At 44.8% G+C, this 12,416-nt stretch overlaps 1 protein-coding gene across 2 annotated transcripts in view; it reads left to right on the forward strand.

The window, feature by feature from the left end:
- Positions 1 to 2,503: 2,503 nt before the first annotated feature.
- UST (uronyl 2-sulfotransferase) overlaps positions 2,504 to 12,416 on the forward strand; it is a 313,320-nt gene continuing 303,407 nt past the window's right edge. Inside the window, exon 1 of one of the 2 annotated variants that reach the window (XM_061130018.1) lies at positions 2,504 to 2,978. In XM_061130018.1, the coding sequence (XP_060986001.1) occupies positions 2,723 to 2,978 (256 nt within the window). In that variant the 5' untranslated portion in view covers positions 2,504 to 2,722. The remainder of the gene's footprint in view (positions 2,979 to 12,416) is intronic. The other variant, XM_061130017.1, reaches the window with a different exon arrangement.

Below are 12,416 nucleotides of genomic sequence, written 5' to 3' on the forward strand. Positions count from 1 at the left end.
GCAAACTCTGGGAGATAGTGAAGGACAGGGAAGCCTGGAGTGCTGCAGTCCAAGGGGTGGCAAAGAGTTGGATATAACTGAGCGACTGAACAACAACAAATAATTTGCAGAGATGCAGAAGCCTGGGGAGACAGCATGCTTGGGTGTGGGGTTGGGATTGGGTGGATTCAAGAATCTAGGGCAGTGACAGGCTGGCCTTGCTAGAAGCAGAGAGGGGCACAGTAAAACAGAAGGAAGGGTATGGACTTAGATTGGTGGGTCGAGGATCAAACCCAGGTCTCCCCCACTGAAGGCAGATTCTTTACCATCTGAGCCATTAGGGAAGCCCCATCATTAACTGAACAGTTATTACCTGGGAACCTATTCTGGGCTGTTCAGTGTGCTGATTGAAGTAATTCACATTAATGGGCAATGACTGATTGGCTTAATTCGCTCAGGGGCATTCACATTTCTAGAATGTGCATATTAATCCCAATAAATCTCTGATTCATGGAATAAATATGAAACAAACCATTAACACTCTTTTATGATATTCTGTGACAGAACACAGAGACGTCTCCTTTCCTCCTATCCATGAGAAACTGGGCCAGGAAGACATAAAACTGGGAAGTAGACTCTGTGTGAAACCACTCCCCTCATCCACCATTGTCTCCTGTTTATGATCCATGTGTCTTCTTCACCACTCAAATCGGGAACCATGATACTCATGTCTGGAGGATGGTTATACCATATTATTCTTAAATTGTAAACTCTTGATCTCAGGATCCTATTCCCTTGTTTTCCATAGAAATTTCCTCAGATATCCAACTTATAAAAGTTTTCAAGAAAACAGCCTTAGAATCATAGAGGTCCCTGCCCCGCCCCCCCATTCTTTCTTTAATCGGTGGTCAGTCACCGAAATGTACAGAGAGTATGGGACCAGAGAGGAGAAGCATAAGAAGCCGGAAGTTTTCTTTTCCATTTTCCAAGGTGGTCTGGGCTAAATGTGTTATATCCTATCCCCCAGTCACTGGGCAAATTATTAGGAAAAGCACCCTGGCATGGAGATAGTAAATCGCAGTGGTTATTACCCTGGGCTTGAGTGTCAGACAGATTTGAGTGCCACTCCCAGTCTGACTCCTGGTAGCTCCGTGACCTAGGGCCAGTCACTGAAGCCTCAGGTGGCCCGGCTTCTACGTCTAGCAGTCAATCTTTTTTACCTAACGTGTGGCTGATGAAAGCAGTTCTTTCCGAGCATCACACCCCTGCGCTCCCCACCCCCCATCCCCAGCGGATGTGTATTTGTTGCAGCTTTTCAGCGGGGAAGATGCTCTTTCATGTCCTGAAACCTCCCTTGGAAAACATGGGAAACTGTGAGTCGCTCAGTCGTGTCCGATTCCTTGTGACTGCCATGGACTGTGGCCCGCCAGGCTCCTCTGTCCTTGGGATTCTCCAGGCAAGAGTACTGGAGTGGGTTGCCATGACCTGCTCCAGGGGATCTTCCTGACCCTGGGATCGAACTTGGGCTTCCCGCATTGAAGGCAGATTTTTTTCTTACCGTCTGAGCCAGGAGAGAAGCCCATGGGAAGACCTGGGAGGCAGCGATGAAACAGAACAGGGCTCTTTGCCTGAACATCTGCCAGAGGAACCGCTTGAGTCCGCTCTGGAACACTCCCCACCCGCCTTGCCTCTCTGGTCCCTCGGTCGTAGAGGAGCAGCTGCAGCGTGAAGGCGAGACTGCGTTTTCTATTTCCCTTCCTGGAGCTGGGGCGACGAGCCTGGCCCTGTGGGCAGGTTTAATGATAATATCCACCACTTGTTCTTTAACCATCTCAGCAGAGTCTTGAACCCATCTCCGAGTACCTTTTATCCGGCTTTAGTAAACAGCTTGGGATACAGAGGGAGAGTCAAGTTTCTTAAATAAGAAAAAAGACTAGGACCAAAAAAAACCACACACACACAAACATATCGTACTAAGAGAAGTCTTGCCTCTTCCTGCCAGAGGGAAGTCAGCGGGGGCCCCCAAGAGGTCGCTGGTGGCGCAAGAACCGAGGCCAGATTGGAGAGAAAGGAGGAAGGGGGAAAAAAAAAACCACACACACCCAGAAACTTTCTTCCATGTTGCGAATAATCGCCGCCCCCCCTCCAGGGAGAGGCAGTAACGTGACACCCGAGAGAAACCCGGAGACCCGAGCAGAGGGAGGAAGGGAGGGAGGGAAGAGGGAGGAGAGAGCGCAGCGGAGAGCCGGAGGGAGAAAGGGGAGGAGAAGGAGGAAAACCCCTGTTCAAGGAGGTGGAGCGAGGGGATGGTGTCCGCCTCCGGTTCCTCCCCGCAGTTTTTGTAGAGGAGCCTGAGCCGGGACAAAACACGCCGAGACCGACAGCCACAAAGCCGGGGGCGGGGGGGTCCACGCTGGCGCTGGAGGCGAGCCCCGGCGGCCGCGAGCGAGCCCGAGGCGCTGCGGGGCGCGGGACGCGGGGGCGCTAGCGGGCCGGGCGCGGGCAGCGCCGCCGAGCCGGGGACAGGCACCTCGGCCGCTCGGGCCGCGGCGGCGGGGACCATGCCGAGGAAAGTCTCCTGAGCCCGGCAACTTCGGCCCCCTCCCCGCCCCCCACCCGGGCTGCCCTCGGCGCGGCCCTGCCCATGTGCAGCCGGCCGGCCGGGCTTTCCTCCTCGGATGGGCAGGCGGATGGGTGACCTCTTCCTGGCACGGGCAGGCTGTGCGCGGCGGCGGAGCCGGCGATGAAGAAGAAGCAGCAGCAGCCGCAGCATCCCGGCGGCGGTGCGGATCCCTGGCCCCATGGGGCCCCTCTGGGGGGCGCCCCTCCGGGCCTGGGCAGCTGGAAGCGCCGGGTCTCCCTGCTGCCCTTCGTGCGCTTCTCCCTCCGGGACTACGGTTTCTGCATGGCCACCCTGCTGGTCTTCTGCCTGGGCTCTCTCTTCTATCAGCTCGGCGGGGGACCCCCGCGCTTCCTGCTCGACCTGCGGCAGTATTTGGGTAAGGAAGGAAGGCGGGAGCGAGGGCGGCGCGAAGTTGTGCCGGGGCGGGGTGGAGGGGGGAGCCGGGCGCGCCGGGCACTTTGGCGCTGCCCTCGCCGCCGCCTCGTCGAGGCTCCCCAGGTGGGACTCCCGCGAGCATCCGTGCGGCGGCCCTGAGCGCCTGCTGCCCCTAGCGCGTCCGTCTGTCTGTCTGCGCAGAGGCGGGGGGGCGGGGGTCGCGCCGCGGGGTCGCCTTGCCCGGCAGGTACCCCGGGGCGGGGCGCCTCATACCTTCCCCCGCCTCGGCCACCCCGTCTGGGGTGGAGAGCTGGCGTGTGAGTTAGTGTGTACGAGTGTGTGTGTGTGTGTAATCAGGCCTGGCAGAGCGGGGAGAGGCGAGGGGCAGCGACGGCCCGTGCATGGCATTGTTAGTGACCACAGTCCTGTCCCGTCCAGCGCTCCCCGTCGCGGGGGTGGGATTAGTTCCTCCCCGGGGACCGTTCTGCGAATTCTGTCCCGCAAGATTTCCTCCTCTCCCCTGGCCTGGGTGGCCCAGGGGCAGTTTGCGGGCTCCCACGCCGTCCGTGAGCTGGTTTGTGCTTGGGGCATCCCCTGCCCACCTAGCTGTCCGTAGCAGGGATCGACTTGCTTCGACTGAACGATCCATAGCGCTGCGTGTCTCAAGTCTGAACTTTTGGGGGAGGTTGTGCCTGGTTTAATAGGAGCAAGGCTGCCTATGTTTTTGAAGAGGTGAGGGGAAGGAGCTTGCGAAAAGAGCGGCTCCAGAGAGAGGATGTGACCTGCGGATCGGTGATCAGTGCGCGGGGAGAGGGGTGCCAGGGCCCAGCGAGCGTACCCCAGGTCCCCGGTGCGCCCCTGGCTAAGGGAGGATGCTCCTCTCTCACAAGTCGTGGCTAGAGCAGGTCTCGACGGTGGTGGGTGGGGGTGGAAGAGGAGGGGCTGAGCGGGCCCAGATCATCGCGAACGTCCGAGTGGATAAACTAAAGCCCCCGGGGAACTTCCGGCATATGCGTGACCCGAGCCAGCGCGCAAAGAGAAGCCTCCGGAGCGCTGGAACCATGAGCCAAACGACTCCGGCGGCTGGAGGCTGCCAACCTCACCCACAAAAATCCCTTCGTCGCCGAAGCCACAGGTCTAGATGGCAGATCGTTTTTGAAGGAAGAAAACCACTTCAGCAAAGTGACAGATGTGTTAGAGCGTTTTGAAATGTACATGCAGATAAAACAATGTTTTGTTTTCCCGCGTAGAGAAGCTCAGGTTTTAAAAGTTACACTTCTCTTTGGGTAGAAACTTTGGGGAACTACGGGTTTTTTTTAAGATGCTTTAGAGAAAATTAGAGGAAAACATTGCCCAAGTGGATTTCCAAAGAATAATCCTCAGCATCTGGTTTCCTAGGGGATTTGGGGTAATATGTAATTTTGCTAAAGAGTCAACTCTTTTCTCTGGGAGTTCTGTGTTTGGAAGTCTCACAGCCCCATTGGCTCTCAGATTCCTGCTACTACCACACAGGTTGCTATTATTACCAACAGTCGCTGCTATAATAACTGGCATAGGGAGGGAAGTGATTGAGAAGCTTAGGGGTCTTTCTGCATGAACTCTGATAAGGAATTCTTTGTTGAGGTTCTTTTCAAGCAAAATACAGAGGCCAGTGATGTAGGGAAAGCACAGTGGAGAGTGAAGGAAGATACCTGTGATGTCCTTTGGAGCACTTGGCTTTGGGCAGGGCATTTTCCATAGGTAAAATTCCGGCCTGGACCAGACTGCCTGTAACACATCCACCCAGCTCTTAAAATGTCCTCTGATAACCTTCTTGGGGCAGGGAAATCTGGGAGGAGGAAGGATCAAAGGCATGTAGTGAGGCTAAAATCAACCGCAGTATTTAGCCTGTTAACTGCTTGAAAATTCAGTCAGATACCTGCGGTACCCAGAATTTTATGCGCTTTCATTATATACTCCAGGAAATGAAGCCTGATAAGTTTGGGGGCTCTGTTGGTGAAAGGGTGAATTCACAAGCATTCACTGAGGGAACGAGAAAGAACTGAAAGATGGAAAATTGCTCCTATTACTAACTCATCGTTGAATTTCTGACTGATGTAATGGGCTGAAAATGATGTCCTTGTGAGCTGAAAATAAGATAACCCTTGGCCAAATTTGTTCCCTGTTGTTTTGTTATGTAAACATAATGATTTTCAGGAAAAGTGGGCTTGTGGTCTTTAAGAGGGTCTAAAATATACCCTTAATAATATAAGGCCAAGGTATCTGCAGAATTATGCTCCCCTTGCTTCCTCCATTCTACTATTTTAGTGTCTGTGAAAACAAAATTGTGGTTAGTAAACACATCCTCTCAATTTTCCTAGGTAGCCAATTTTGGAGGCAAGTATTTCTCTTAAATATAAGTTCATATAAAGTCAAAATTTTCTAGATAAAATATTATTTTTAGCAATATTTTTCATGACAGATTATTATTTTTAATAAACTTCTATAATATATTACATCTGACACATAGTAGCTACTAAATAAACATCTGTGGAAGTGACACTTGTACCTATTGTATCAAATAGGTAGTGTGATATGTAACATACTGAACACTGAATGTTCTCACAGGGAAGAAATAGGACCATTTATGACAAAAGCTAACATTTACTGTGTATGTGCCAGTCAATGCACATGTAGGAAGAAATTGTATTAGCACAGAAATATCATAGATTAGGTACAGGTGTTATCCCTAATTTTGATATGGGAGAAGGGAGGGCAAAGAAGTTCACTGACTTGTTGAAGGACACAGAGTAAGTCAGGCAAGACCTGAACGCACGTCTGGTTGAATCAAGTGCCCACTGCGTTAACACTACAAGCAGTTTAAGAGAAAAAGGAAATAGAGCCAAGATGTGAGTGGGGTACTAAAGAACCGACTGGTCAAAAAATGATCATTTTTATTTCCGTAATTTCCTTTTCCTTTTCTTGATACTTTGAGTATCTTGAGGGGCCAGCAGAGAAGGGAAACCATGCAAGCAGCAGGCCTGCTCTTAACTCCATCTTCCTGTTACTCATCTCCAAGATGCCACCTCCATGAACTAGGCTACTGAACTCTCCCAGAGTCCCACAGTTGGAGGTGAGGTGAATTGGAATCTTAAATTTTTAATTTTTCTCTTTCTTTAGCATTCATTCTCTGTTTAAGCTATGTGTGCATGCTCAGTTGCTCAGCTGTGTCTAGCTCTTTGAGGCACCATGGACTGTTACCCACCAGGCTCCTCTGTCCATGGAATTTTCCATGCAGGAATACTGCAGTGGGCTGCCATTTCCAACTTCAGCGGATCTTCCCGACCAAGGGATTGAACCGCGTCTCTTGCATCTCCTGCATTGACAGGCGGATTCTTTACCACTGTGCCACCTGAGAAGCCCCTGTCTAGGACAGTAGTTCTCTGTGTGTGGTCCCTGCATCGGCATCACCTGGTCACTTGTTACAAGTACAGATTCTCAGGTCTCATCTCAGACCTACTGAATGAAGCAGTCTGGGTGTGGGACCCCAGAGTCTGTTTTAGTAAGTCTTCCAGGTAATTCCGATGCCAGTCTCAGTTCGTGAACATTGTTCTAGAGTCAAACATTGCTTTTGGGACGTTCCCTATGTATTTGAGAGAAGGAGAAGTGATGAGAGTGAGAGAAGTGATTTATAAAATATTTTTAAAGCGATGGACATGGTTTCATTTTTAAGCTTCAACTTTTAAAAATGCCTCTACTTTGCTGCATGTGCCCCATTGTTTCAAGAGGAAGAGCAGCCAACAGTTGTAGCCCCAGCTGGCTTTTGACTGTCTGAGGTTAGGAGATGCATGGAATGAGGTGAAGGGGAGCAAGCAGAAAGCATAGTGTGGAGGAAAAAAGGGGAGTCGGTAAAGATGCTTCTTCTTCTCAAAGGAACTGGGGTCAAACAGCTTCTTTTTTCCTAGGCAGTTTGGGGAAGGGCAAAGTCTGTTCTTTTTAAAGATGCTTTTGCTGCAGCAGATTTATAAATAAAAAGGAAAGTGTGTGAAGGGGAGGAAATTTATGCAGAGAGAACTCTTGTCTTGCTTCTTTACCTCCTTGAAATGGGTGGAGGAAGGAGAGCATAAACACAGTGGGGGCAATAGACATGAATAGAGCAAATTGCTATACTTAAACTTGGAGACCATGGTCTGTGCAGTTCATTGAAATTATTTCATTTATTTTGAAGTGGCATTCAGACTTTGACTTGCTGTAGAAAACTAACCAAAATCAAATGAAATCTCCCATAGAAATTAGATTATGGTGCAGCCTCTGCCAGTAGACTCATTACTTATGAGCTGTGGAAATATCAAAAACTTGGAATAACACTCGTTACATAGATGTAAACTGAATAAGCCAGATGGCTTACTACTGATCCCGTACAACCGGCAAACTCTTGATGATTTATTGTCAAGACTTGGATATGTGATTTAGTCTTTATGGGAACTAAATCTATGGGAACTAAATCTGTTGGATTGATCTCAAGTTGATAGGCTTTCCTTTCCTTTTTTAACTTACACTATTTTAAATGGAGATATACTCCTCTAGTTTTCAGAATTGTCAGTCTTGATATGTAGATTACATATGAGCGTGGCAATTTTGAGTCAAAAATGAAAGAAAAAGATGTAACTTTATTGCCTTGAAAGTATCTAAGTTTAAATGAATGTAAAGGAAAATGTGAAAATTGAGGTCCAGACTTGTTGCAAACTAGTTTCTCTAAACCTTAAAAGTCAAATTAAGTTTCCTTCTGCACATCATATATAGTTTAAATATAATACCCCAGCCCCCAGACAGTAATCTAGGAAGTGAATGCATAAGATATGATGTTATCAATAGAAACCTTTGACATAAAAAGAAAATAACATTCTTGTTCATAGCTGCAAGTTTATCTTATACGGTTGGTTGGGGACACAGTAGCACTGTTTTAGAGTAAGATAGAAAATGGAATTCAGCTATGGCAGACTGTTCTGTAAACACACAGCATGAATAGTGAAAAGCATTCTGTCTTGTAAACTATTTTTAATGTAGACTCATCTCAGTATGAGTTGTTTTAAACTACAGATAAATATGTATTATCTGGATACTGTCTTTCTTCAAATTCCCTGTCATTGATCCAAGTTTAAAACAGTAGTTGGTTTTGTATTTGAGAAACTAGAATGAAAGTGCTCAAGCTTTTTGAGTCCCCAAAGAAGTGGTATCTTTTGCTTCCCTAGAGGGAAACAGCAGGAGCAGAAACTGTAGCTTTCCCTGCAGCTGCACTGAACAGGTCAGGGATGGACAGTGAAAAGGCATCTTATCTGACAAACTGTAGCTACTAGAATGATTAGAAATTGGCACTTTCTGCTTTTTTATTTTTTAGAAAGAAGTTAAGTCTTGACCACAAATAAGTTTTGTCCTACCTATATTTATTTTTATTACAGAAACAACTTTAAGCAAACAGTGATATATATAAACCCTTTATCAGAAATGGGGAGAGAACACTGGAATTTCACCAAATTCTTGTGGCAGAAATCAAAACAATGTAACAACTATTGTGCAAGAAATTTCCAAATGAAGCACACTTCAGTATATGCTATTGATTTTTAATTCACTCACTTAAAATGTAATAGCTTTCAATTGTTTTTAGAATATTCCTAGATAAGTGAAACCATTGCTAGAGTCACTTCTAGAACATTTGCATCACCAAAAAGAAAATCCTCGTTCGCTTTAATTATCACCTCACTATTCCTCCATTTTCCCAAGCCCTTAGGAACTAATCTATTTTTAGTCTTTATAGATTTGCCTCTTCTGGACATTTCATAGAAATGAAATCATTTAATGTGTGGTCTTTTGTGTGTGGCTTCTTTTACTTAGAACATTGCTGTCAAGGTTCATTCATATTGTAGCCTGTATCAGTACTTATTCATTTTTATGACTGAATAATATTCCATTGTATGGATATACCACATTTTGTCTATCCACTCATCTATTTCTCAACATTTCAGTTGTTTCTTTTGGCTATTGTGCTAAGGCTGCTGTGAACTTTTGTATGTAAGTTTTTGTATGAACATCTATTTTCTGTTCTTTTAAGTATATCAGTTCAGTTCATTGCTCAGTTGTGTCCTACTCTTTGTGCCCCCATGGACTATAGCACACCATGCTTCCCTGTCCATCATCAACTCCCAGAGCTTACTCAAATTCATGTCCATTGAGTTGATGATACCACCCAACCATCTCATCCTCTATCATCCCCTTCTCCTCCCACCTTCAATCTTCCCCAGCATCAGGATCTTTTCTAGTTCTTTGCATCAGATGGCCAAAGTATTAGAGTTTCAGCTTTAGCATCAGTCCTTCCAATGAATATTCAGGACTGATTTCCTTTATGATTGACTGGTTTGATCTCTTTGCAGTCCAAGGGACTCTCAAGAGTCTTCTCCAACACCACACTTCAAAAGCATCAATTCTTTGGCACTCAGCTTTCTTTATAGTCCAACTCTCACATCCATATATGGCTACTAGAAAAACCATAGCTTTGACTAGATGGACCTTTGTTGGCAAAGTCATGTCTCTGCTTTTAAATATGCTGTCTAGGTTGGTCATAGCTTTTCTTCCAAGGAGCAAGCATCTTTTAGTTTCATGGCTGCAGTCACCATCTACAGTGAGTTTGGAGCCCCCCAAAATAAAGTCTCTCACTGTTTCCGTTGTTTCCCCATCTATTTGTCACGAAGTGATGGAATCGGATGCCATGATCTTAGTTTTCTGAATGTTGAGTTTTAAGCCAGCTTTTTCACTCTCCTCTTTCATTTTCATCAAGAGGCTCTTTAGTTCTTCACTTTCTGCCATAAGTATACACATTGGAGTGAATTGCTAGGTCATATGATAATTCTATGTTTAATTTATTGAGGAACTGCCAAGTTGTTTTCCACAGTGGCTGCACCATTGTATATCCCCACCCACAGTTTATGAGTTCCAGTTTCTCTACAGCCTTACCAACATTTGTTATTTTCCATTATTTTGATTGTAGACATCCTAATGGGTATGAAGTAGTATCTTATTGTGGCTTTTTTTTTTTTTTTTGGTATCTTTTTAATGATTAGTGATGTTGGACATCTTTTCCTGTGCTTTTTGGCCATATGTATATCTTCCTTGGAAAAATGCCTATTCACACTCTTTGCCCATTTTTCACTTGAGTTGGCTTTTTTGTTTTGAGTTTTAAGTACAGTGTCTGGGTATAGAGTAAAATCTAAATATATTTCTAGTGATGAACACAAAGGCCGCTTTAAAAGAATCTTGGGGGTCTTGTTTTACAGTTATGGATGACTTTGAATAGTAAACACTTTCCATTTAGTTCTACTGTATGAAAATTCATAAATAGGTAACAAAACTATTTTACAGGAGTCACAAAGATTATTGTGACTTATATTTGGAGTATGAGTATTATCAATCTTGAAGAGCAGATTATAGTACAGTGGTGTGAGAATTCTTTCTTTGTGCCTTTTCACTAGAATGGAGCCAATGAGTTCAGCAGGGGAAAACATTTGTGTACATTATGTTCCTTATACTATGTACTATGAGGCCACCAAGGAAATCTAGAGCATTCTTACAAAATTAGGATTCATATGCAATTCCTTTTTATTCACATTGTGATATAATATACAGGACAAACATATAGTCCTTTAAGTAAAATAGTAAAATAAATTAGAAATTTAACTTTTGTAAAATAAATTAGGATTTTAGGAAGAAATATTTCCTTCACAGTGTTAGACATTTTTAGTAGGTTTTAAAATTATATATTATCAAAATAAGAAGCTTTAAAATAAGTACAGTCAATTCTATGCTGCCTGATAAGAGATTCAATTTGAATAGTTTGTAACACTCTTATACTAAAAATTATCAGGGAGCCAGATAGCAGTGAAGTGCCCAGGGTATGCTGCACTTCTCAGCCTATCTCAGATTTTATAGCAGTTATCTGTAATTTCCCAAGGACAGCCACTGGCTCATCTTTCCTGTCTCACCACCCACCTGCTTTGGCTTCTGCTATTGCCCCTTTGCTGATAGCTAAGGAAGCTCAAATTCCAAGGGTGATCTCTGAACTCCTTAGTACTTATTTCATAATCACTTTTGAAATTTTGACACTCTACTGTGAATTGTCATAATTTGTAGGCAAGCTCCTTGGAAGGAGGAAGCTTGCTCAATACTTTCCATCTCTGCTGTGACACCTCTCCTGGGTGCTCCACATGAACCCATAGGAAGTATCTGTTGATTCAAAATATTTGCTAAGCAGACTGTTCTTTACTAGGGCTTCAATTCTGCTTTGTTTTGCCCCTATTTTCAGTAGAGAATGTGGGGAGGGGTTCCAGGAAAGACTCTAGCCAATGGTTGGTTCTCCAACCCATCTCTTTCTGGCTATTTGAAGCATATGCTCCAAAGATGTTAAAACCACTACGACATACAGTTCTATAAACGTTTTCTTCTGTAATGTTGTCTACCTCTTACCTGTTGGGATTTAGGATTGCATTCATAGAGCTTTCCTTGTAATTAAGAATGCCTGAGGTCAGTCTAGAGATTTGAGTGTATACTAGAATGCAGACTTCTTGTTTCTTGTCATTTTCCTGAACCCTAAACCAGTTGTTTTGGGAATTTGCAGAATAGCAGTTTGTCTCTTGCTCTAGGTCAATGTCTTCCTTAAGTAGCAATTTGTATTAAATTAGCTGGTACATTTCAAGCATGACTGTAAGGAGATGAGACCATAAGATGATGTGGGTTTTGAAATAGTGACTGAATGGATTTTAACCTAGAATGGCAGAATAATAGATTATAAAATTAAAGCTCAGTGCATAAACCCATTGACCTTATTTACTGAAAGACACAGAAATAACCTTAAGTTATGGCCTTGATTAAGTAATTCTGATTTCATTCATTGATAAATGATTTAAATAACCACTTGCATTAAACCATAATGCATTTCTGGAAACATCATTGATTTTTTTTTCTAGTTCAGTGAGTGTGACTTTCACAGCCTTATGAAAATAAAATGAAAGTATTCTGAAACATATAAACTTTTTGTTCAGTCATTCAGCAGATATTCACTGAAAGCTTTCTGTGGGTCAGAAGCATCAGGTACTAGAAAAAGTACAAGCTTTAGAGCAGGGATCTGGGTATGAACAACTGTGTTTCCACTTCTTAGCTGGAACTCCGGCAATGCTCTTATCTTCTCAAAACCTGAGGTGTTTTAATCCATGTTGTTTGTTGTTTAGTCACTAAGTTCTATCCAACTCTTTTGTGGCCCCAAGGACTATATAGCCTGCTGGCTTCTCTATCCATGGGATCTTCCAGGCAAGAATATTGGAGCGGGTTGTCATTTCCTTCTCCAGGGGATCTTCCCGACCCAGGGATCGAACTTGCATCTCCTGCATTGGAAGGCAGATTCTTTACCACTGCA

This window comes from Dama dama, chromosome 26 (assembly GCF_033118175.1).
Source record: "Dama dama isolate Ldn47 chromosome 26, ASM3311817v1, whole genome shotgun sequence".
NCBI lineage: Eukaryota > Metazoa > Chordata > Mammalia > Artiodactyla > Cervidae > Dama > Dama dama.